We start from the raw sequence: 27,181 nt of genomic DNA on the forward strand, positions 1-27,181 counted from the left end.
CGGACGAAAGTTATTCAACACAGCTGGGTCCAAGGCAGGCTTCTTGAAGAGAGGTCTCACCACCGCCTCCTTCAAGACGGCGGGAAAACTACCCTCCCTCAAAGAGGCATATATAACCGCCTGGAACCAGCCTCATGTCCCTTCCCGAGCCGCATAAACCAGCCAGGAAGGGCACGGGTCCAATAAACATGTGGTGGAGCTCAGCCTCCTCATAATCCTGTCCACTTCCTCCGGAGTCACAGGATCGAACTCCTCCCAGATAACATCAAGACCGCCCGTGTCATGATCGTCAGACTCTGCCCAGTCGGAGTCCAAACCGGTCCGAATCCGAGCAATTTTATCTGACAGATGTTGACTAAACTCCTTGGCACGACCCTACAAGGGTTCCTCCCTCACCTCCTGATTAAGGAGGGAGCGGGTCACCCTAAACAGGACGGCCGGGCATATTATATGCAGACGCGATAAGGGAAGCAAAGTGATTAGATCTCGCCACCCTTATCTATGGGTCACTAGAACTTTATTTCAATCACGAAGTTTATGAAGAGTCAAATCTAAATTTAAAAAAAAAGAACTTTAAATGTAAACCTTACCTGGCAAATTTTTTCCCAGATCTCATCACAGCCAGCTTTTTCTTGAAAACTCAGAGCTAAATCATAATTTTCTGCTTCTGACCAAACAATCAAAGTGTCCTATTTTAAAATGGAATATTATATTTATTATTTGACTTTACTGCAAAATGTAATATACAGCTAGGTTTAGGTATCAGAGAGTAGCTTTCAACCACCAGTACAAAATATAAGAGAAAATGGAAAGAAGAGGGGGATGAGAAAGACGATGCACCATTATATTTTTCAGGCCTGGCCTGATAGCTCTTGGGGTTTCATTTGTTTTTACTATTGTTTAACTGTATACTTACCTTGCTCTGTACACCGCCCCGAGTCCCTCGGGAGAAGGGCGGTATATAAAAACAAACAAATAAAATAAATAAATAAATATATTTTTCCCTATGACTAGCCATACAGCTTTTCAAAAAACACATTTTACGTAGGATAGATAACTCCTGATATACACACTGCCACTCATTTATTAGGAGCTTTAGTTCACAGAAGCACCTTACTAGAAAGATGGCAAACAATATACTATGTCAATTTTTATGGAGATGTTCACTAATTAATTGCTATCACCTGAACTGGATTTGCACATTATAATAAACCATTGTGATTTAAACATTATAATTTGGATTTGTATAACATGCTAAGCCAGAATTTTTTAAAAAATCATAGTGTGCAAAGTTAAGTATCAGGAGACAAAGAAGAAAAGTTTTCTTCACATTTCAATGAGTACTGCATTGTGTTTTTAATCCATGTAAATACTGAGTAACAGAATGAAAGGGTATCCAAGTCCTACATCTGTCATATTCAACATTCTTTTTTCAGTCTGTAAAGAACTGCTCATATATAATGAGTATGAATTCAACTTTGAAGGAAGATAAAAAACAATCTTAAAAATCAGTGGAAAACAATTCAGCAGATTATCCTTCAAGAATTCTTATTACTATAAAGGGATTATAGTGAGGGGAATATACATACATATACAGTTATAGGGAAATATAAATATGATATTCTGTGAAAGGAAATACAATCCATTCCATTCAAAGAAACCAAATAGACATTCATAACCACGACAATGCCAAAATGAAACTGGAAGATGAACTCTTCAGATGAGAAAGTATCCAAGGAGCAACTAGAAAAGAGCACATAGCTCTAAGTGGTATTTATGATGTGGCTGGATAAAAGTCGATAGGAACCCAGGTGTTGATGTGGCCAGAGGCAAAAGGAAAATTTAACACAGTAAACATATGTATTCCACTGGCATGTGGAATGTCAAAACCATAAACCAGATGTTGCCAGACCAGAAATATCTAGATACAATACTGACATTTTGGAAATCAGTGAACTGAACTAAACTGGGTCACTTCATCTCAGAAGAACATCAGATCTTTTACTGAACATCATAGAACAAATGTAGTGAAAATTAACAAAAGATATCAAAATTAGTGTTTGAATATAACTCACAAAATGACAGGATGATCTCACTTTGAGTCCAAGGCAAATCATCTGATATTGCAATGATCCAAATTTATGTTTCAAACAAGAGGTAGGGAAGAAATGGAAGGGTTCTATGGTAATATGTAGCACTTTGCTAACATCTGACTAAAAAGGGAGATGTCATAATATAGGAGGATGGAATGCTAAATTAGAAATAAAATAACAACTGGAATAATGGAAAATAATGGCTTTGGCATACAAGATAAAGGAGGAGACTGACTATTAGGGAGCTGCCAAAAAAACCCTTGTAGCTTTAAGAAATTTCTTCTTTCAACAATCTAAAACAGACATGTCAAAATCGCGACGTCACATGACGTCGCGCAACGTATCGGACGGTTTTGCCATTGCCAGCAATGGGGTGGGCACGGCTTCTGGATGACGCGTACGCCCCACAGGCTGACAGTTTGACACCCCTGATCTAAAAGATAGCTTTACACATGGGCACCACCTGATGAAAAAGAAAGCAAGTACAGCTGGAGATGCTCAATTGATTCAGCAAAAACAAGACCTAATCTCACTGAAGCTCATATCCCAAATTACTTCTTGCAAGATTATAATTTAACCTAAAATAAAACTTAAAAGAATCAAACCCAAAAGATACATCAATAATATTATATATGATTATGCACAGAATTTGAGTTAAATTAGTGATAACTTTAAAGATGAAACAAATAAAAGTATCTCAAAATGCACTTTAGATATAATGAAAATAGCTGAAGAAAGATGGAAAGCAAAAGGCAACAAAAACACTGGAAATTTTATGCAGCCTATGGAAGAATTCATAATGATCAGGTCAGAACAGAATATTGGGAAAACAGCATGCCAAGGTTTATATTGTTACCTTGTTATTTAACTTACATGCAGATTGTAGCATTTCATTTTAAAGAGCATATTCAGGATTGTGGAATTTTTTAAATGTCAGCAAGATTCTCTTGTGAACTCTTTTACTAGAAAACCATGAATATAGCATTGGAAATACCAGACTAGAAGAAATAGCAACTGAAATTAAAATTACTGGGAGAAATATGAACAACCTCATATATGCTGATGATTCTATTTTATGGCTATTAGGAAAGACTTAAAAGAATCTGTTTAAAGTGAAAAGCAGTTCAAAAATAATGCGGTTTAGTATTAAAAATCAGGGATCATGTGAAAAGGTTATACCAACCAATGCATATAACTAGAGAAATTGATATAGAACAGACTTTTACCTTTCTAGGCTCAAAAATGCACAGGAATAGGGCCTACGGTCAGGAAAAAAAATCTATTTATTTATTGTAACATATTGGTTAAAACCTGGTCTAGTAGAAAGGTTGAACAAAAAAGTGATGTATTTTAACTGTGGTGCTGAGGAAAACTCTTAAAAGTACCTGGTAGCTGAGGAAAAACAAATAGCAAATAATTCAGAATTAGATGAACTAGATAAAATCAGATTGCTTGCTGGGAACACTAATAATGAAGGTAAAGTTTAGATATTTTGAACATATAATGTCGAAGTGAAAGTCACTAAAGAAGGCTCTGAAAATCAAAGGCAATTGAAAAAGAGGCTGACAGAAAAGAAGGTGGCTTGATTGATACTATCACTGATGACATAAGAACAAGGTCATCAGTATTCCAAGAAGCATTTACTGAGACAAAATCCGAGCAAAATTGTGTCCACTGGAATACAAAGGGTCAAAAATGAAATTATCAACAATTCAAACCATATAATTATGAACAGAAAGAAGTGAAAGGAGAGTCATCTCTGATGAGATGGGTGACATATAAATGTAATAAATAATAATTGTTATAAATTTAATAAATTATGAAAAGTTTAGGATAATTACAATTGAAGCAACTCTATCCTCATATTTTAATAAGTACTTAACAAATTAGATATCTTTATTTTATCCAAATAAAAGCATCACTAACAATATTAGTTATTTTCAAGTAACTGTACTGCTTTTACTACTTCAGAGAACATTTTAAAATTAAGATGAGAGAATATAAATATTCAATGACAAAAATTCAAAATTCATTTGGCAATCATTTTAATTCAACTGTTATATACCTAAAATTTTATAACTATTTAACTATAAATGTTTGATTAACTGAGTCAAAAACATATATTTTCCAATATACTGCAAAACAGAAAACTAAGAAACTCACACAGTATTACAAACATTTGCTTAACTTTCTAGGAATATCATTATATATCATTATGCCCTAAGGATAAAACTAGCTTTTATTTGTTCGGCTCTATCTTCATTCTCATTTGAGCATGACAGAAATTAGAAATTACAAAACCGAAAATATCTTACATAATATATAGCAACATTTTGCTACTATAAGAGCAATTCAGAAATAAACCTCCATTTGGTTAACAATGACAGATACTTGCAGATACGGAACTTTTACTATACACATTAGAAAACTACAACATTATATTACTTTTCAACATCATCGCCATTCAAATTGAGGCACTTGTCATAACGTCTTACAAGGTTTAAAATTCCTTAGTAGTAGTTGCTTGGCGCCAAAACTGGGTTATAGGAGTGGTGGTGATCAAAAACATCCAATGGAACTGCTTCAAAAGTGTATCTAGTGGTATGTGGGCGAGCATTATCATGAATCACCACACTGGAAGTGGTGCCATAAAAAATCCTGCCAAATGTGAAGATGCTGAAGGAGTACTGCTAGTGTGGTTCGACCATCAATTCAGAAGTCTGCTGTGAAACGTTACAAAAACTCAGAAGAGCCATCCATAGCAAGCGTCGAGGCATGCTGACTTCATGATAATATGTGCCTGCACACTGCTAGACGCACCCAAGAACCTTTGAAGCAGTTCCGTTGGGATGTTTTTAATTACCCCCCCATAACTCAGATTTGGCGCCGAGTGACTACTACTAAGGAATTTCAAACCTTGTAAGACGTTATGACAAGTGCCTCAATTTGAATGATTATGTCAAAAATAATGTAATGTTGTAATTTTCTAATGTGTATAATAAAAGTTCTGTACCTGTGTCTGTCATTGATAACCAAACGGAGGTTTATTTCTGAATTGCCCTTATAGAGTTTATAAATTCTTAGATGCATAATTTTCTGATTTGTATATGTTATATCATGAGCCTTGGTGGAGCAGTGGGCTAATGCCTCCTTAAGTAACACCAGCTGCCTGCAATTAGTGCAGGTTCGCGTCCCACCAGGCTCAAGGTTGACTCAGCCTTCCATCCTTCCGAGGTAGGTAAAATGAGGACCCAGATTGTTGGGGGCAATTAAGCTGACTTTGTAATAATGCCGCTTGGGGTGTGTGTGAAAGCCCTAATAAGCAGGCATATACATAGAATGAAGGCTACTGCTAAGCTTGTAAGCTGCCCTGAGTCTTCGGAGAAGGGCGGGATATAAATGGAATTAAAACAAATAAAAAATAAAAAATATTCACTATGCGCTCTTTTTCTTTTAGATCATAAAGATCTTTTCCAGATACTAATGCTAGTTTATCTCTTAATTTTTCACACTGAGGAACTGATCTAGTAAAAGTATCTTCTGATATACTTGAGACATCTATTAAAAATATTTAATACCTTTAATGGCTGGGTTCACACATTGTTCCAATCAACAATATAGTTTGCTGGTTTATAGTTTATCATCATCTATGAATCCAGTTATAATTTATAAACCAAGATTTGTGGCCTAACTAATGCATAAAGAGGCACTGTAATTTATTCACTTGAGTCATAATTTCAACCATGGTTTATGGGCTGTATGAACTCAGCCAAAACATTTTAGCTGAATTAGCATAAGAGTAAAAATAGTAAAGCAGTGACTGATTTGTCTGGTTTTGTATTTTGATGGGAGATCTCTAGTAAAGGGACTGTAGGCTAGGCTGGGAAGTCAACAAAACATGCTGGAAAATGGTAACAGCAAACTACTTCTGTAATTCTATGAAGAAAACTACCCAGATGTGCTCATGGAAGTCTTTACAGAATGAACTTGACTTGAAGGAGACTCTACCATTTTATGGCATCTGTTAGAAATCTATTGCAATGGAAAGAGCATCATTAATGACTAGAATAAAATAGCAATAATTTGAGATTTGCACAAAGTGCAATCTACCAAGATGTATGCAAGTCATCACCCCATATTGTAATCTACTAGATACTTGGCAGCAAACTTTGAAGATTTATGAACATCCACATGGGCTGTAATAAATATCTGGATAGCTGCATTCAGCATGGAGTAATATAATATAAACTAAGAAATTATAAAATAATGTATTTATAAAAAACACCAAATAGTATTAAAGCTGGACAGAAAACAGAAAACTAATGGCAGATAATTCAGCAAAGGTTATTAAACCAGTGTACTGCCCAACATACAACTCTGTATGGCTCACAGCAAACAAGAAATTATAACAAAATCAAGAAAGCATAAAAATAAAAAGATGGCAAGTCTGAATGAGCAAGTGGTTTCACTCTCTCTCACCAAAGACCTGGGTGAAGAGCCAGGTGTTCATGGCTCTTCTAAACAGCAGTGGGAGCTATCTGAAACTCCGGGGCAGGGGGACCCTTGTTTCAGAGGGCAAACACTGCTACAGAAGTGTGCTTCTAGGGTCTCAAAACATGAATGTAAAAGATAGTATTTTCATACATTAATCTCCAATATTTAATATACACATAGCCCTTGACTTGCCTTATATCAGTATGTGGACAACTAAGAATATATTACAAAACTCTAGTTGACCATTCTGCACTCCAATGGTTAACACAATTGCCAGATTTTTAAAAAAAATAGTATTTTCAATAATAGTAATATAGTTGAAATACAGAAGAAAAAATACATGCCTGTTGTTTTTGATACGCAGTGTTTGGATTTATCTTCGATTCCAACAAGAGGGAACCTGAAATGATGAAAAAATTCCACTAAGAACTTAAATAAGTAAATAAAAAGTCAAGCAACTTAAGTACTAATTATCCACTTTAAGGACAGTACTTTATTCCAAAACTTTTACGCAAACACAGTGATCAAATCTGGGAATTTTAAGATAAAATTTCAGTATGCCATTCTCATGCTACGAACAATTCATTTATGAAAAAATATTAGTCTTATTTTTCTCTGGTAGTAACATACACTATAACATATTTACAAAGCTAAATTATGTAATCCTGAATTTATTATATAGTATGTCTAAGCAATCATGTTTCATGGCAACAGCTCTCAAGCACTTTCAAGTTCACAAGATTTATTTAGTACATTAGCACCTGTTCATTAACAACATCAATACATTTTCTTCTTCCAAAAACAGCTTTTCTAGTTTTGAAAACAACCTATCATGGCTTTACCATAAAAATACTGAAATAGAAAAAAGGCCTTCCATCAGAACATAAAATTTGATATAAAGGTTTATTTTTCTTCTTTTCAAAGAAAAGAAATTGCCAAATTAATAACTAGAGACAATTTTGAATATTTTGCTTTCTCCAAGTATAGTTTTAGGTCACTTCCACTGAAATATTACGGCATGTCCTTAATTCAGACACACTGAAAACCAACAAGGTTTAAAATTTAAGAATTTTAAGTACCCAACATTCTAACAATAGAGAATATAGTAACACAAAGTACAATTTTTTTTCAAGAAGAAAATGATAGTTTCTTGTGGCATTCTAAAAAGCAACAATTAAAATAATTGTGTTAATATTTAAATTCAATAAATGTTGTTTCAGACTAAACTCAACTAAATTTCTGAAAATAAAGTTTAGATGTAAGATGATGGAAAATAAGCAAATCCCTTAAGAATACTATAAATCTGAAAGAAAATATGAAAACTGGAGCGCTGTTGAAAGTCTTTTTTCACTGAGTCAGCTTCACAGAAAAGCAACCCGGAGTGAAAAGCTGATAGTATCTGAAAGTATAAATCGGTACTATGAAAGGCCTTTTAAAAAATCATTAGCCAGTTAGTTCATTTCCAATAAGTAACAATTACCACAGTTTACGGTCATGAAAGTTATGAAAGTTTTCTAAAAGTTAATGTTTCCCACTCCTCCTAATACATTTAGTATCTTTCCCCCAAAGTCGCTCAATTAACACTGACAGGGGAGTTACTAATAACTTTTATAATCAAATGGAACAAATGAATCCCTTAAAGCAGGCAGTACGGTTCCCTAACTATAACATGCATGAATTTAGGGGACCATTAAGAAGGTGCTTAAGATTTAGGGGTGGAAAGCCTATAACATTTGTAGTGAGGGGGTCCAATAACCTGACCCTACGGTTTGTCTAAATATAAAAGAGTGACTATATATGCGGGAAGGAATCCATGGCCTCAACCCAGGGTGTGTGAAGTGGCGGTGGCGGAACTCCCATGGGTTGTTTCCCATTCCTCTGGCTAGGCTCTATTGTCCCAGAGAGATTAGCAGCTACCTCCATCCCCTGCCTGCCATTATCCTTCTTCCCCTTTCTCACCGTCCGACTCGGCTCGAACAAGCAGCGACATCCCTTTGAGCCGCTCCACGTATGTGGACGAGACGTGCCCGGTGCCTCTGTCGTCCCATTGCCGCTCTTCGTTGAGCGTGTAGACCTTCACCCGCCGCCGGGTATCCGACATGGTGGGGCCCCGGCCCGATCGCGAGGCACGGGAAAGGACCGGCCGGGGGCTGAGAGCGTCACTCAGGAGGACTTTAACTCGCCGCTTTTCATGACGTTCGGGTCGGAGCCGCCGCTCGTCTGCCTCGGCAGTACCAACTAGCAGCTGCAACCACTAACACCGCGGCATAGCCGCCATCTTGTAATTCGACTCCTGTCCCGTCCCTGCCTTTCTCTTCCTCTCCCAGCCGGGGGAGGGAGAGGGACGGAAGGCCTGCACGGGCTCCACTAGCAGGGGCTATGGCGGCCGGGAAGGGAAGAAAAAGAAAAGGCTGTCAGTTTGCGAAGGAGGAAGGGGTTGAGAACACGTTGCGCCTGCGTGTTGCATACTTTCCTGCTGGACGCGGGAAAGCTGTGTCGCCCTGGCTTTTTTCTGCAGTAATAGTATCTGTAGCCGCATTTTCTTGGAATGATTGTCGCCTCTAACACAGGAGGGGTCTCTGAAGGACCGTCTCCAAGATTCCCAGCAGTTCTCTCCTTTATTGTTTTATTGAATTAGCCTGAGTTTCTTTGCTAGTGGCGTTGTAGCGTTTGAGAGGAAAGACCCATTCTCGTTGCAAAGAAGACGACGAGTTGGGGCGATATTATACTTTTAAGAACGTAGAGAGGAAAGCAGCCCGTCCCTCCCGCGTGCTCATCAGCCATAATACTGTATTTTTTTTCATCAAAAAGATTCTAGAGCTTATCCCAAGAGTTAAGTGCCTAACTTTTCCCTTCAAATGCCTTTAGAAAATACGCTACTCGATACAGCTGGAGCACAGCGAAGACTTCAGAGATGGACTAACTAAATAGGGCGGTCTAAATATGTTAGCTTCAATTTTTGGAGATGGAGCCACCTTCAGATGCATATGATGATGATGATAACTTTATTGTCACTTTGAATGCACACCAATCGGCATACATCAAAATGAAATTTCGTTGCATACAGCTCTCAAAGGGTCACCACCTCCGATATATACTCCTTGTTCGGGAGTGAACGATGGCAAACAGGACAGATGGAAATGGGGTTCCATGTGGATTAGCCCTCAAATTCGCTTGTATTCTGACAACTTCACCTTCTTTCCTTTTTCTGATCCTGACTCTTCCACCCTTTCCTTAAAGAGGCCTTGCTTCTTTTCGCCCCTGGAGCACGCTGCTGCCGCCACCACCAACTCCTCCAAAAGCCTCTCTCTCTTCCTCTGGGCCTGCCAACAGCCTCATCCAGTTCCTTTGCTCCATAAGCTCCAGGTCCTCTCCTCCTCTGGAAACAGCCCTGATTTGCAATAGAATCCATCACGGCCAACAGTCAGATCTTGCTGCTGGTAGAACAAATTCAAACAGCACCAATGACTTTTAACGGTGCAAGGTGACTTGTTAAGGATTTTAGCTTCTATTAATTAATAAATGATAGTCTTGATGCCCTACAGTTTTTTTTCCAATTCTGCATGGTTTTATACAGCTGTACGTTAAAGCCATGATGCATAAAATTAAGAGCAAGCAATAAGAAACAGGCCTAGAAGGATGCCATGACAAACGGTATCAAATAACAGAATAACAGAGTTGGGAGGGACTTTGGAGATCTGCTCACTCAAGAAATCCTATAACATTTCGGACAATCCAATCTCTTCTTAAAACCTCCAATGTTAGAGTACCCACAACTCTGGAGGCAAGTTGTTCCACTGTCAGGAAATTTCTCCTTAGTTCTTGGTTGGTTGCCTTTTCAATCCCAAACCATGACCTGAACCCTGACTGAAAGGGGTCTAGATAATCTTCATCCAAGGTTCTCCAACTGCGAGGCATCCACTGTCTGCACAACCTGCCTTGAGAAGGGAAGATTGGAAACTGGGCAAAAACTATCCAACTTGGTTGGGCAAAGCGATGTCTTCTTAGGAGGGGGTGCACCACTACTCCTTTCAAGGAAGTTACCTACCAGCCAGACCAATCCTGCATCCCTTTCCACACAGCTTTAATAAGACAGGAAGGGCATGGATTAGGTGACTGAACTAACAGCTGGAAGGGTCTTGTCCACTTCCCTCAGGTTCCAGGGCTCAAACTCTTCCCAGATCACCTTGCAAAATGTGGCCCCCATGACCTCCACAAAGTCTGCTTTTAAGCTGGAATCCAATATGGAGCGAATATGAACAATTGTATCTGCCAGATGTGAACTTTCGTGTTGCTCTGTCTGTATGGACTCAGTTACAGCAGTTTTGGGTGCATTATTGGAAGTACTGAAGGATCAGGTTAAGGACAGATCATCATGGGAAAAAATCTGTTGCTGGCGAGGGTCAACAGTGACCTGATGGTGTATAATCAGATTTCCAAGATAACTGTAAAATAGTGGGATTCACATAAAAAAAAAACTTTAGCCAAACATTGGCTAAAAGTCTGGGGTAGGACTTTTAGGCAATGACTTAAATGTTTTTAATTGGTTTAATTGTTTTTGTCCAGTTGTTCTTTGTAGCTTCCTTTTGAGATTTGCTTGCAAATGGCTAAAATGGTCACTAGTATTAAATAAATGCACTTATATTTACTGAAACTAACAATTTCCACTTACCGGTAATTAAAACTATTAAGGAAAAGGAAAAATATTTAATCCAGGTCCTAGAGTATCAGAAAAGCAGACGTTTGGGGTCATTGTACAAGAGAAGACAATATAGTAATATTTTTCTCCAAGGCAAACAATATAAAATTGGGCCACTTAGATTTAAGTATCATACTATAAACCAAACAATGCATGGTATTAGACTAATTATATACTCACTTCGGGAATTAATTAACCTCAACCCTTTGTTTCCTACGGTGCTTAGTACAAAATTTTAAATTAAGAAATTTGGCCAATAATTAAAATAGTAATAGCTGCAATTTAATTTTTATACATGTATAATAGGTGTAATATACAATACTAACATACAATATCGAACCTCAAATTTATATTTCATATTTCTAAACCACCCATCTCCCTTCAAAGAGGGGCTTTTTGTTAATGTTAAGCTTTAAAATATAAAGCTTCAGTAACCCTAATTGTACATACTAAAACACCACTGTAACACGGGTAGGAATTTTGCTGAAATAAAAGAGGAAGAAAAAAGAATTCTTGCTAATGGGGAAATGCTGATTAGACTTTACTTAGGGAGATGCCGTTCTACTCAGAAAAGGCGTCTAGGAATCAAGCCACATAGGGCTTTGTAGGCTAAAGCCAGTATTGTGATTTGCACTTAGAAATGTATAAGTAATCCACCGAGGTTAGTCACTCTTGATATATTTGCATATTAAAAATACAAACACTACTATCCCAGGCTGCAAGAACCAGGTGCAAGAAGGAACTCTTGCACTACTTATAAAAGAAATGCTTGTTCAACTGTGAACATCTACAACTGCTGAAAATATTCATAAAGTACAGTACATATTTATGATTCTTCCAGAGCCCTAAAAATCCTGATTTTCAAGAGCACCAAAAACTAGTAGCTGGCATCCCCTATAGTCTTATCTAATTATACTGCCAATGAGTGCACCAGTGATAGCTGACTATTAGCAAACATTTCCCACTGTTTGGCTGGAAACATACTAAGATTATAGTGTAAGTCATCAAGCAGACTTAATACAAAAAGTGAAAAACAACCATCACAAAAAAATCAGTTTACATCACACCTCAACCACTGTAGTCTTTCCTTCTAATCAGTTAAGTCCAGTCCCCATACACCTAAAGGATATCCGTCTTTATCATTTAAAAACTGCAATTGTTCAAACATAACACAATTATGACTTACAAATGGATACGATTGCTAAAAGACAGAAATGAAAAATTTAAAACTTTGCAATTTTAATGAAAAAGAAATGGCCTTATATATATTAGTTTTCAAAAGGTGATAGGGAGAGGTAATAATCCTAAAAAAGGGGACAAAGTTCTCAACTGCCAAGGTAATACTTTTAAGATGACAGCAAAAGGAGTATTTCTCACACAGTTGAGTAATACAACAGTCACTTACTCTGAATATTCAAGGGAATTTTATTGCCGTCTCGCTGCCAAGATATGTATAAGCTTAATCCATCAGTATTAACCGGAATAGATGCAAAAGAAGTTCTAAATTATTACTTAAGATCCTGACATGTCAGATAATCCAGTGGGGTAAGACTCTAGCTATTAAGTGTCACAGAACTTAAATTCTTCAGTTTTGTAGGCTAAACCAAAACTTTGAATTATGTCCAGAAGAATATCATCATGGCAACACCACCAATTCTCTGTCATAAGCCAAGCAAAGCCTGTTATTATGAGAAACTCATAACTCTCACTGTGAATCAGAGAAGGCCGGATAAATATAGCCCTTCATGTAATCAGCAAATAAACATTAGTAGTTATTCAGTCTATACTTCATATGTTTTAAAGCAGAGGTCTTCAAACTCGGCCCTTTTATGACTCGTGGACTTCAACTCCCAGAATTCCTCAGCCAGCATGCCTGGCTGAGGAATTCTGGGAGTTGAAGTCCACGAGTCATAAACGGGCCGAGTTTGAAGACCCGTTTTAAAGTGTAGAGTTTCTACAAATGTATATAATTGTTTTTGAAAAGCTAGCACAAAGGCTTTCAGAAACCGTAGATATTTTAAAAAATCCGTAAGTATCTCAGCCTCTGAGACACTCAAGATACTAGAACTTATCAAATCCTTTAAAACTAAAAAATCTATGTTTTTATAGATATTTGTTATCAATAAATCAGTTTGAAATGCAGACAACAAATAATATTTAGAATGTATTTGATTCCATTATGTTCATATAGAAAAAGACTGTAAAAAACAGCATTTTGTTGGATATGTATTAGGGATCGGTTTTTTAAAAAAATGTATACTTAATTTTGGGAGAAAGTATTACATGATTATGCAACAAAAGCTAAAATTTTTAGAGTATAATATTCTTCTAAATTATATACCTAATACATGGAATTTGAAACGGATTTTCTATCCTTATAACTAAAAGGTTGATATCGCAGCATTGGAAAGATAAAAGTATGGCTCCATTTACTGAATAGATCGAAGACCTGGTTGTCCTTGCTATTTATGAGCAGATTGCCTATAGACGTAGATTTTGTATAGGCGAGTATAATAAAATATGGGACTCATTTATATAAAATATAATTAAAAAAGAGCTGTATAAATATATTAGAAAACTATACATACTTGAACATTCACATTCAATAAGTATATAGAGAAGTGTAAGTATTCTTTATATTTTTCTTTGTATTTTTTCACTTTTTTGGACTATTTTTTATTAAAAAACAATAAAAAATCCATAAGAATATCAACTAATTTACATATCTATAATAGCTTAAAGTAGCAAGATAAAAGGTCTGTATATTCATATTACATTTATATTCCTTCAACCCTTCATTAATAAAATATTGCATATAATTGAAAATCATATGCACAAATTGGATTTTTTTGGGTAAGATTTTGGCATTCATTTTTCATCTGATTATAATGAATGATTATGTTGAGATAACCTAGAGTTTTCACTTGGCACAAATGACAAGGCTCAAATTATCCTGCTTCAGACACATCATGCAAAGACTGAGCTCTTTGAAAAGGCTCTAATGTTGGGAAAAATAGGAAAGAGAAGAAGAGGATGTTAGGAACAGATTGTGATGGAGAATATCTATCTATGTAGTAGATAGCAGTTGAAAATGACTTGATGGCACATAATATCAAATGACTTTTCTTGTCATGTAGAACCAAAGATAAACTATATAGAATGAAGATATTTTCCATTTTAAAAGTATTTATAGATTTTATAATTCTACAAAAGAATATTTATTGTCAGTAAAAGTTGCTAACCACTTTTATTTGCTTCTCAAGATTCAGTTTGAGATAACGTACTTCCCTGGGAAAAGCAAAAGTTCAAAAATGTGTTACTGGCAGGTGTTGCATTTTTATTTCTTCATGTTCTGAAGCATCTTCTTCAACATGATTATTTCCATTAAAATTCTTTCTGGGAACATATATTACATAAATGTAATAATACAGGTTTCTACAAATATCAGGAAACAGTTTATGTATGTGACATGTCTTATTAGCACTAGAAATAAGGTTTTAAATAGTATTTGAGTGATATTGTATACTTTTGGAAACATTCATTCTATTCATTTGAAAATATCTGTCAGCTTTTATACAATGTACAAAGATGCTATGAATTCTTATTTTTGAAAAGAACTTTAAAGGCATTAAAACAAGGATAAATTAGCTGGTATTAAATCATATTTTTATGAAATTTAAAATGTACATGGGCATATAGAAACCTATATATATTACCAGTAATTTCTCAGTCTCTATCAAAGGAAACAGTTCTACTAGTTCAGAAGGATTCTTGTGCTATGCTGAATTGGCAGACTCATGAACTGCACTTCCTATTACTATACTTTTTTTGTCGTTCAGTGTTTTAACAACAGATGTAGCTGGACTCTGAAGTACTTTTCGTGAAAGCCTCATTCTTCCATCAGTTGGATCACGTCCAAAGTATTTCACCTGTTCATAGAAGGAAATGAGACTGAATTCAGGATGCATCAAGATTTATGTAGTTTAATTTTTAGTGGGAAAAATGACTGTTATTTTTTAGAATTAATGATATATAGAATTCTAAATTTAAAGTATTAACCTAATGTCTTCAAAAAATCTTTTAAATAAATAAACAATGGGAGAACTATTATTTAATGTTTCAGTGCAAGTAATACTTTTCCCTCTTTTCACATTACAGTCATGTTGCATCTATCCACAAAGATTCCTCACTGGCATATTGAGGCATTAAATTTGTGAAACCAGATCTTCCTAAATATAGCACAATGGCTACATCAAAGTCTTGATCATATTCTGTTAATTTTACTATCAAGATTATAACAATATATTGCCACTTAAAGAGTTTCTTATATATACCCCACATTTTTACTCTGATAAGAGCTTAAAGTAGCTAACAATATCTAAAAAACAGAATATTAAAATAAAATGAAGGACTGTCTGTGGAGATTCTCAATCATTCAGGTCCTGGTTGTCCCAAAGGTGCTTTTTCAAAAGGCAACTGGACTTCTGTGGGTTCCCCCCCCCCCGAAAACGTTTTGCTTCTCATCCAAGAAGTGACTTCAGTTTTTAGATGAGAAGTGAAATGTTTTTAAGGAAAAAAAGAAGGAAGTCCAGTTACCTTTTGGAAAAGAACCTTTGGAAGAAAAGGAAGGATTGAAATTAATAAAAAGGTACTATTTAAAAATTAGAAGTTTGGCAAAAGTAATGAATCTTTACAGAATTGTTAACACAGTGGGATAATATTTTATAGAAAAAGTTTGTCTAATGGTTAAGGCACTAGGCTAGAAAGCAGGAGATGCTGAGTTCTAGTTCTCCCTTAGCCATGAAAGCCAGCTGGGTAACCTTGGGCCAGTCACTTTCAGCCCACCTCAGAGGGTTGTTGTGGGGAAAATGAGGAAGAAGGTAAGATATGTTCATTGCCTTGAATTATTTATAAAAATAATAAAGGTGGTATAAGGTAGTATACAAACAAGCAAAGAAAGTAGCCTAAGATAAGTGGTGGAAATATTGACAATGAATCAAACTAGATAAGAATCAGAAATGAGAGGAAAAACCCCAACAAAAAGGATTTTATATATGCCGAATTCATACTAATTTAGCATATAAGTGATCCTTGGTTAAGGACTCCTTGTTCAGCAACTTTTCAAAGCTGTGATGGTGCTGAATAAGTGGAAGTTACAATTTGTCCTCAGAGTTCTGGCTCTCTCAGCCTCCTTGCAGTCACCATTTGTAATCTTCCTTACTGGCTTTCAACAACCAAAGTCAATGGAGAAGCTACCATGTTTCCTTACCTGACACCCAACCCCGTGCCGTTTCTCCTTCGCGATCCGCTGCCGCTGCATGCACAGAAACGGGTTTTCTTGGGGAAAAAAAGGTCAATCAATTCTAACTTCTTGCATTTTTCCCCCCATGAAGTTGGAATTGATTGATTGACCTTTTTTTCTCCCAAAAAAGCTTCCTTTGTTTCCCTGCACGTGGCGGATTGTGAAGGAGAAATGGCATGGGGCTGGGAGTCAGGTAAGGAAAGAAAGGCAATTCCTGGGGGAAGCAAGGATTTCTTTCCTTACCTGCCCCACTTGTTCCGAGGACACTTTCCGCTGAGCCGCATTGCTCTTGCCAATGGCCCGACCACCCACTTCAGCACCCTCCCTCCCCAAACCCCCGGCGCTCCACCTGCTGCTTTGGTTGGCCTGCTGGCCACCTCCACACCCTGCCTGCCTCCGCTGCCCAGCAGGGCTGCCCCTGCATGGGAAGGGCATGCCCCCCCTCCCACCACCACGCAGGGTAAGATTGCCGCATCCACCCTCGTCCAGATACCCTCACCTCCCCTAAGCATTTTGTTTACTAACCTGCGTTTCAGCTGCATTCCATTTCTCTGTTTCTCAGCTCTCGCCTTGTATTTGCGGGACTACCGGTACCCCCCCAAAAAAAAGTTCAATCAGACTTACTAACTTCTTGAGATCTCGCAAGAAGTTAGACAAGTCTGATTGAACTTTTTTTTGTCCCACAAACACGCGGCAAAGGCTGAGAAGTGACCAGAGAAACAGAATGCAGCTGAAAGGCAGGTTAGTAAAAAAAATGCTTGGGGAAATTGAGGGCATCTGGGCGGGTGTGGCAACTTACCCTGCATGGTTTCGGCAGATGTCTGGCAGGGGGAGGGAAGCAACTGGTCCGCCACCATGCACTTGCCGTGTTGCTTCTCCACTCCATGCACAGGCCCCGCCCAACCACCGCATGGCCTACTGGTGCAGGTACCGGCAAAAAGTAAGCCATCCCCGAAAGTAAAACACTATGCTTACTTCAGAGCCCAAAAGAAAGTAAGACATTGTCTTATTTTCGGAGAAACACAGGAGGAGTATGTCATGAATGGCAACCACATGATGTCCTCACTTAACAACCCATGATGATTTGCTTAACAACAACTGGAAGAGTTGGAATTACCACTGCTAAGTGGTGTGGTCTTGTGGCGTCATGCTTTACAACCATGTTGCTTAACAATGGCAATTCTGGCACTCCTGGCTGCTGTTCCTAATTGAGAATTTTGTACATAAAATCCTTCTTCTCAGCATTTTTTTTCCAAAAATATATCTTTTATGTAGACACACATTCTCACACTCTTCTTAATATTCTAGCATGAAATGTAACAGGTTTATGATTTGAAATATATTTTCCCAATGTTTTGAACTACAGCATAAGTAGCAGTCAGAGGGAGAATGTCTATAGTTAAGCACATAATTATCACCTCCAACCTGTCCCCCCTCCCAGGTTTTCTGATAATGGGGATACTTTTTAGTTCATACAATCCCATTTTATCCCTTTCAAGAACATCACACGAGCATTAGCAATCACATAATACTGATCCTGCTAATATGTTAGCTGTATAAAAATATATAACTTTGCTTCCTACATCTTTTAGCCATGACAGTAATTTGAACGCTATTACTGAAAAGATTTTCACATATAATAAAGATGTAACAAGTTACCTGGATTTCTTGACCAACTTGTAATCCAATAGCACTAGGATGCTTAATCTAAAACAAAATTATCATCTCATTAGAGTTGTCCTTATAGCTTCAGATTGCTTTCAGTACAACTAACAAAACATATAATAGTTTCTATAAAATTTATTTTTCTTATGAACTCTTTCCCAAATTTCCCCAATTCCTTTTTACTTTATATTAACAACTAATGAGAGAATCAGCTGGTACACAGAATGTTTCAACAATATTGTTTAATATAAGGAGAAAAAATTAGAAGTCTATCTAAAGTGACTATTCTAATAGCAATCATACTCAGTGCCACATCATAAACCAGAGTCTCCTATGGAAAACCACATGCAACAAATGGTAATTTACTGAATAATATTGTTATATGGACAGAAAAAACAAAATAAGCACCTTTCTCTGATCCAACTGCGAGTTGTGAAGTAGAACAGGAGTCATGTTTGGGTATAATTTTACCATTACCCCAGCATCTCTGCATTTTTAAAAAGAAGATTTTTAAAAAAAAAAACTACTATAGAATGTTTATTTCATTATTATTATTTATTTTGCAGTATTCATATACCTCTTCAGTCAATTAAGAATTTAAGCAGTGAGTAACAAAGCACAGGTAAAGAAAACAAACAACAGAAAAATATACAACTATAATAAAATCCATCCATCCCTTCGCTCAAATATATACCCAGTCACAATCAATTAGGACTAAAAGTCCAATGAAAGGCTACTATTTTTACCAGCTACAGTGTGGGAGGGTGAATAAATGGAGCTCTGGGGGAAAGGTACACTAGACTAGAGCATGAGGCCTAATAAGGGGAAAGACTGGCTCTTCATCTGCATCTCATGTATTCCTCAGGAGGTAGTGGGCTATTCCCTTGTTGCACAACACTGACCTTATTCCCTCTTTCCTTCAACATTTTGTCCAATTCAAGAACCTCATTTTATCTGACTGAGCACATTATAAATTATTTAACTTTTAAAAGTATTTTATAATCCTTTCCTCAACTGAACTTTGTAAATACAAAGAGAGAGGGGAGGGAGGGATGGCACACACATTCATCTATATGCAGAAATACTATTTGACCAACTTCAGAAGATACATTTGTTTACCTTAATTCAATTATTGTCAAAAATGGTTACATAGTTGAGCTTTGTTCATTGAAAGAAAGGAAAAAGTCATATATGATATATTTGTGAGATCTTGTTTTGGGAAGAGAAACAGGGAAATCCTTATCAATCACAGTCTGCCACAAGGAAGAGGGGGTCATGTTATTCACCAAAGGAACAGAGGGAAGGACGAGAAACAATAGTTGGAAACTGATCAAAGAGAGAAGCAACCTGGAATTAAGGAGAAACTTCCTGACAGCGAGGACAATCACCAGTGGAACAGCTTACCCCCAGAAATTGTGGGTGCTCCATCACTGGAGATTTTCAAGAAGAGACTGGACATTCACCTGTCTGAGATGGTATAGGTTCTCCTGCTTGAGCAGGGGGATGGACTAGAAGACCTCCAGGTCCCTTCCAGCTCTATTCTATTTATTCAGTCTTTTATTGTTCACATTGTATCATTTCACACACAAAGGCCTAATGAAACTCTCAAATAATCAGTGTAAAAACACAAGGATTTGGGATAAGGCTGCAGTAGTCTGCACCTCTGCCTTCCATTATTTATGTTATTTCTATGCAATTAAGATGATTAAAAGTAATTAAAATTCCTTTTTTAAAAACGTACATATAAGTAGTTGGGCAAGGAGTTAGGCATAAAATGAAATATTTTAGATTAATGCCTTAGTTAAGATATTATCCCATCCTTTCCTTTACTTCTTCATTCTACTGATTTTTTTCTCCTTAGCAAAATTAGAACACTAGACTGGTTTGCTTCAGAATTTCCTCTAGTCTATATCTAAGAAATAGCCTAAATGTTTACATAAAGATGCTGAAATATTTTTTTTAAAAAATAAAGATTGTGGGTATGTAGTAAGTGTATATGTAGTGTGTGTGTGTGTGTGTGTGTGAGAGAGAGAGAGAGAGTGAGAGAGGAGAGAGATGAAACGTACATTCATCTATATGCAGAAATACTATTTGATCAACTTCGGAAGATACATTTGTTTACCTTAATTCAATTATTGTTGCTGTATAAATAGCTCCAAATTCCAACTGATAGTCCTGCTATAAATACAAAGAAAGAAGAACCACAGGAGTAAATATATATGCAAAGAACAAAAACATCCTTGCAAAAGCCAAGGGGGTTCTGAACATGCAATATGGCATGGACCTACTATTCAAAGAAAATATTAAAATTCTCAAAAGGCCACTTTTTCATTCATTCAATATAATACTTTGGAAATCAGCTATTATATTTTATTTAAATCTGGAAAACCTATCCAGGCTAAAAAGATTTGGACTTGGAGTAGGAAATGTAAATGCAACAAACTGACTCTGAATGTCTGATATTTTTAGAAAATTATTATGAATAATAAAGCTAAAGATATCAAAAAGATATTAACATCTACTGTATATGAAGCCGCTAGGTGAGATCATCCGTGGTTTTGGAGTGGGATATCATCAGTATGCTGATGACACCCAGCTTTTCATCTCGACCCCAAACCACACCAGTGATGCCCTTGACGTGGTGTCCCGTTGCCTGGAAGCGGTCCGGGTCTGGATGGGGAGGAACAGGCTTCAACTCAACCCGGACAAGACTGAATGGCTGTACATACTGGCATGTCAGGAAATTCAGATTATTCCATCTCTTAATATTGGGGGCGAGTTATTACCCCCCGTAGATAAGGCTCGCAATCTGGGTGTCCTCTTAGATTCACAGCTCTCCTTAGAAGATCATATAGGAGCTGTGACTAGAGGGGCCTTCGCCCAGGTTCGTCTGGTGCACCAGTTGCGACCCTATCTGGACCTGGATGCCTTGCGTACAGTCACCCATGCAATTGTGACCTCTCGTCTAGACTACTGCAATGCTCTTTACATGGGGCTGCCCTTGAGAACCACTCGGAAGCTTCAGCTGGTACAGAGTGCAGCTGCACGAGTTCTTTTGGGGGTCTCCCGATACTCCCATATTACACCTCTGCTCCGTGAGCTGCACTGGCTTCCAGTTGCCTTCCGAGTGAAATTCAAGGTGCTGGTGATGACAAAGCCCTACATGGCATGGGTCCGGATTACCTGCAGGAGCACCTACTGCCGGCGTCAACGTCCCTTCGTCTGGTACGTTCCCACAGAGAGGGCCTCCTCAGGGTACCACCGGTCAGAGAATGTCAGCTGGTGACCCCCAGGGGGAGAGCATTCTCTGTGGGTGCACCAATCCTTTGGAACCGCTTACCAGCTGAACTCCGGATATGCCCCTGACCTTCGCTCCTTCCGGCGTGATCTAAAAACTTATCTATTCGAACAAGCCGGCCTGGCCTGATGGATTTGGGTTTTAAAATTATTTAACTAATGTATTCTTATTTTATTGCCCTGTACACCACCCTGAGTCCTTCAGGAGAAGGGCGGTATATAAATCAAATAAATAAATAAATAAGTAAGTAAATAAATAAATAAATAAATAAAAAGGCTCTTACATCATCTTTGCATAATTCATTAATAAATTCTTTTGCTTCATACATAGCTTCTGGTACTGGAGCAAATATGGAAAAAGTCTCTTCATCTACTTGGCTAACAGTTACCCCTTTGGAATAAAAATAGGCCTACAGTTAGTATTTAATCCATTGCATTAGTTTTAAACAAAATGTGGGAAATATAAAATTTAAAACAGAATTTACCAGTTTCAGCTTGAAGTTTCTTTAAATTATAACCTCCTGGTCCAAGAAATCTTGCTCTTTTTGACAATGATACCTGAATAGTTTCTGAAATGAACAAAATTCAAGATATGAAGAGATTAGGATTTAGGGGTTGACGTTTTCATTTAATTTCACCTTTGGGCAGAGTAGTATATAACAGCACTTGATATTTAGAAATCTAAATAGATCTAAAACTAGATCTCAAGTTCATTTGACTAATAAGAATATCCTAACCACTGCGTTTTGCTCACAGGACACTGGTGTTGACAAAAGAAAAGATGGAGGTAATATTAAACAATTTTCTTTACAGCACTATTATATCCACTCCAAATCTGCAGAAGTTTGGATGATCATCACTAGTAGTCTAAAAGGGAAAAATACCCCACATAGATATAAACATTTACTATTTATTCTAGACTTTCTGATCATTTCAAGACAACACTGCTACTATGATTTTGTGGGCAAGAATTTATTTCTAGATCTTTGTTTTCTGAGCAATGACTAGCAGTTACTAATAGAAAGTGTTGTTTCTAATCAGTCAAAACTGTCGTACTGCATTAAAGGCAGAACAGCTAATAAAAAAAAAATTAAAACAGGACTAGAAAAATTATATTAAATCAATTTTTATACTTAACAACAAACATTTGCAAAAAATAATGTTTTTCCCTTTGCCCCTTCTCTTTCTATTCTCCTTTAATTTTTATTTTTTTAATTTTTTTAATTTATTTTTTTTAACTTTGTTAAATTTAAATTCCCTTAAATATTTTTCCATTTTTCCTCAAGACAAACATGTTGTGGTATCAATGATAAATGCCCTTCTTTAACAGATTCTGATTTTATTGATACTATATCACTTAGCAACTTCAGCAGGTCATGCATGAAACTGAATGACTGGAATAACTCAAAAAAAGTCACAAATCTGCATGTAGTGCTTTATGTACTGTATATACTGGGTCATCAGTGCCCATTTCATGCATTTTGGGAGAAAAACCTCTCTAACCATACCAGTTAAGATTATATGTCATTACCTGTAAGTGGTCCATTCTCTTTTCTACTTGGTCTAGGTTTTGCAATTACTTTGTTCATAATTTGCAAGATCTCTTTCTTTGCAACTATAGAAAAAACAACATTTTTGTTTAAATTCAGGACACCTAAAATTTAACCTTTTCCTTAAAAAAATACTGCTGGTTTTCTGCCTTTCTTTTTTAATATGACTAATCAAGCAAATCCTTTCCAGCATTTCATAACCACAAGGGTTTGAGACACTTTTCATCAGCTGTTCTATTAAGTTAAAAGCAACATTATTTCCAGTCTAGAAAGTCATAAGGAATTTGTATAAGATCACATCTTTTGTCCAGCTTCTGTACTATTTACAGTGCATCATGGAAGCCCTCTATATTCCCACTGGTAGAGAATATTTATGAGAACCAGCTTGGTCTAGTAGTTAAGGCACTGAGCTAGAAAGCAGGAGATGGTGAGTTCAAGTCCTGCCTTAGCCATGAAAGCCAGCTGGGTGTCTCTCTCTCTCTCTCTCTCAGCTTAGCCTACCTCACAAGGTTGTTGTGGGGAAAACAGAAGAAAAAGGTGCGTTGGATATGTTCATTGCCTTGAGTTATTTGTACAAATAATAAAGGTAAGACATAAATAAATATTTTTAAGAATTTAAGTAACATTCCATTTCTTTCATACTTTAAGCTTCTGTTGCAATTTTTTTTGATTACAGACCTATTAAATTTTTAGGTTGGCTCTCATATTTGGCTGTATAGATCTATTCACTTAAGACAATGACAGCATTTTCTGCAAGTAAAATCAAACACATTTCTCCTTAGTATTTTTCTTCTTCTGTAGTAATAAAATAAAAAGCATGTTAAATGCAGTCCACTGCTGACATAGAGACAATGACAGACAAGGACCATTGATTGCTAAGTTTTATGTTGAAAAGCAAAGAGATTTAAAGGGTTATATTTTAATATATATTATTTGATTTAAAGTTTTAATTGATCAGTGGGACTGTGATTAAATAGTCTTATGAAATATTTTGCTTTGAATGAACTCAGATTACCTCCATCTATGTTATCATTCTGGAAGCCCCCAAGATCTAGTTGTGCTAGTCTGGAACCGGAGATGTTCTTAAAGGGCTCCATTGTGCTTGATCTTTTATTCTCTCCTTGTGGTTTGTATATTTCCAATTTTTTTAGTTTTTTAGTTTTAATTTTTATAATGAGTTTTTGTTTTTGTCGATTGCTGTACACTGCCTGGAAAGTCACTTCATGAGTAGATTACCATATAAATATGATAAACTTAATCAACTGAAGGGCAATCAAAATATGAATCAAAATATGAGCCTGGACGTAGTTAATGCTGTGGACATTTTTACAGATTTTTAATTTACCTTTTGTTGATGTGCAAAAATATAGAGAAAAAGAAGCAAAGATAAATCAAGAATTGTGGTTGTCTTTCTTACCTGTAGCTTGTTGAATTGCTTCCATTACAATTTTTAAAGGTATTCCTGGTATCTTGATATCAGCCTAATAATGCACAAATCAAAAGTATAGTATAATATCAACTAATATTTTCTGACAAATTGTGGGTCAGATGGATTAAAATGATTAGAGCTGATACCTGTAAGGCAGTGATTCCTTTATTTGTCCCAGCCATCTTGAAGTCCATATCACCATTATAATCCTCTATTCCCTGTATAAGAGCATTTGGAATAATCAACAACATTGCAATAGTTCTATTAACAATCCAATCATATACATCCAGAACAAATATGGGACCAAAAAGTTTCATTTAGCATTTGTATAAGTTTTGATGTGATATTAGTATTGCTTGTAGTCATTTTATGCGAGCTAGAGTGCGATAGATTTAATAGTTTATTGTTATTAGCATATGGTTGTTTATGATGGCCTGGGTCCGGGGTATTTGAGGGAACACCTGCTGCCGGCATCAAATGCCCTTCGCCCAGTGCGCTCCCACAGGGAGGGTCTGCTCAGGGTCCCGCCGGTAAGAGATTGCCGGCGGGTGACACCCAGGGATAGGGCCTTCTCAGTGGGAGCGCCTGCCCTCTGGAACCAGCTGCCAGTGGAGCTGAGGACTGCCCCCGACCTCCGATCATTCCACCGGGGCCTGAAGACCTGGCTCTTTGAGCTCTCGGGCCCAGGCTGAGGAGAAATTTATTTTAATTGGGGTTTTTTAATAGTACAGGGTTGGTTTAATCTTTTTTAAATTGGTTTTTAACTTTTGTATGGTTGATTTTTAACTCCCTGTAAACCGCCCTGAGTCCTCAGGGAAAGGGCGGTGTATAAATGCAATAAAATAAATAAATAAATAAATAAATAAATAAATAAATGATTGTTTTTATTTTTATACCTTGTATTTAGCTCTGGGAAGTCGGGGATGGGGAGGGGGAAGGGGAGGGGGGAGGGTTAGGGAGGGTTAGGAAGGGTTGGGTAGGGGGTGGGGGAGAGGGATTGTTAAAGATAAAATGTATTGAAAAACTTTTTAATAAAAAAAATAAAAAACAATCCAATCATAAATGTCCACACAAATTCTGCTGTGATACTTTCTATAGAACTGTGCTAAATTTTATACTTATATTAATATAATGGAGTCTCCAAACTATACATCATGTCCTTGGAAAATAACACCAACCAAAGTTACTCTAAATAAATAGTTCAATACACTGATGCCAGAAGCTTAAGCTGTAAACCAATAATTGGTTTAGAGCATAACCAATAATTGGTTTAGAGCATAACAAACATCTGCTGTAAAATACTAAATTCCCAGGATTTCAAATAAGTTTTATAATCTTTTTATGTTTCTAGATGTTATAATTAATATGAGTTTTCTCAGAAGCAGGGGAAATTACACAGACTGCAGACTACATGGTCAACATGAATATAGGTAATTGCAGATTTACAACCATTCGTTTAGTGATGATTCAAACTTACAATGCTAGTGATAAAAATGAGATATGATCAGTTTTTACACATATGACCACTGCAGTATCCCCATGGTCATGTGATCAAAATTTGGGCACTTGGAAACTGGCATGTATTTATGACAGTTGCACTGTCCCAGGGTCATCTGATCACCATTTGTAACCTTCCCAGCCATCCTCTGACAAGCAAAGTCAATAGGGTAAGACAGATTTGCTTAATAACCGCATGATTCACTTATCACAGTGATTCACTTAAATGTGGCAAGGAAGGTTGTAAAATGGGACAAAACTCACTTAACAACTCTTGCTCAAATTGTGGTCGTATGTTGAGGACTAATGGTATACAACACACATATCAGACACACATTCAGTTCAACAGTTCATCATACATCTTATGTGTGAATTTGTATAAATGCAAGAAAAGTTATATAGTTGCTAAAGAACTGGGTAATCTCCAGAGCCAACTAGTATTAATATTTAATATTAAATTTTCATGATTGTACAGCATTTAAAGCACTTCACACAGATTATATTTTAAAATGTGTATGGTTGGCCAATAATATCTCCATTTAATAGATAAGTAGGTAAGTATGAGGAAAAGTAGTGGGTTTCCTGAGGCCATTAGATTCAAACGGTACTCTCCTAATTCAGAGCTCTGCCTCTCTTCATGTTATTGTGAATTTATTTGCTATTAATTTATAATGGTCATGGATTTTAAGTTTTTTATAATTGAATTTTGGTGAAATAATAAACTTTTTAATAATTTAATATAACTTTTATAGATTGAAGATATCTCAAAATTGAGAAACAAACTTAAAAGATACTCACCAGAATGTCTGTAAGTAGACAATAATTTTCAATATCTCCATTTTTTTCAGGATTTGGCTTGGTAATCAAACCAACAGCAACACCTGCTACAGGAGATGATATGGGAACTCCTGGCAGAGAGGGAAAAAACCCCCCAAAATCATGCAGTTGAACAAAACTATTTAGGCTTTAGAATCCAACCTCTGCTCAGTACAAAAGATATTTTTCCCTAGCCTTCATGTCGGTATTCAAAGGGAAGACCATCAGTTTTCTAGGTAATTTGTTTAACTGACAAACTCCTGTATCACTTGAGAAAAAAATTCCCAATGTTCAAATAATTTTTTTCCAAGTTGCATTCTTCCATGTTGTAGTGAATGG

At 36.6% G+C, this 27,181-nt stretch overlaps 2 protein-coding genes across 4 annotated transcripts in view; both read right to left on the bottom strand.

Moving 5' to 3' along the window:
* Window positions 1-8,913, bottom strand: part of PPP4R3B (protein phosphatase 4 regulatory subunit 3B) — a 46,129-nt gene extending 37,216 nt beyond the window's left edge. For both annotated transcript variants that reach the window (XM_083348635.1, XM_083348634.1), the window contains exons 1-3: window positions 8,547-8,913; window positions 6,932-6,987; window positions 591-689 (exon numbers count right to left, since the gene is read on the bottom strand). In XM_083348635.1, coding sequence (XP_083204761.1) covers window positions 591-689; window positions 6,932-6,987; window positions 8,547-8,688 — 297 coding nt within the window. In that variant the 5' untranslated portion in view covers window positions 8,689-8,913. The remainder of the gene's footprint in view (window positions 1-590; window positions 690-6,931; window positions 6,988-8,546) is intronic.
* Window positions 8,914-13,937: 5,024 nt separating this feature from the next.
* Window positions 13,938-27,181, bottom strand: part of PNPT1 (polyribonucleotide nucleotidyltransferase 1) — a 40,515-nt gene continuing 27,271 nt past the window's right edge. For both annotated transcript variants that reach the window (XM_083377828.1, XM_083377829.1), the window contains exons 19-28: window positions 26,825-26,934; window positions 24,676-24,747; window positions 24,518-24,581; window positions 23,082-23,165; window positions 22,036-22,119; window positions 21,835-21,941; window positions 20,376-20,431; window positions 18,662-18,740; window positions 18,248-18,295; window positions 13,938-15,215 (exon numbers count right to left, since the gene is read on the bottom strand). In XM_083377828.1, the coding sequence (XP_083233954.1) occupies window positions 15,063-15,215; window positions 18,248-18,295; window positions 18,662-18,740; window positions 20,376-20,431; window positions 21,835-21,941; window positions 22,036-22,119; window positions 23,082-23,165; window positions 24,518-24,581; window positions 24,676-24,747; window positions 26,825-26,934 (857 nt within the window). In that variant the 3' untranslated portion in view covers window positions 13,938-15,062. The remainder of the gene's footprint in view (window positions 15,216-18,247; window positions 18,296-18,661; window positions 18,741-20,375; window positions 20,432-21,834; window positions 21,942-22,035; window positions 22,120-23,081; window positions 23,166-24,517; window positions 24,582-24,675; window positions 24,748-26,824; window positions 26,935-27,181) is intronic.

This window comes from Vipera ursinii, assembly GCF_947247035.1.
Source record: "Vipera ursinii genome assembly, chromosome: 1".
In the NCBI taxonomy this organism is placed as follows: Eukaryota; Metazoa; Chordata; class Lepidosauria; order Squamata; family Viperidae; genus Vipera; species Vipera ursinii.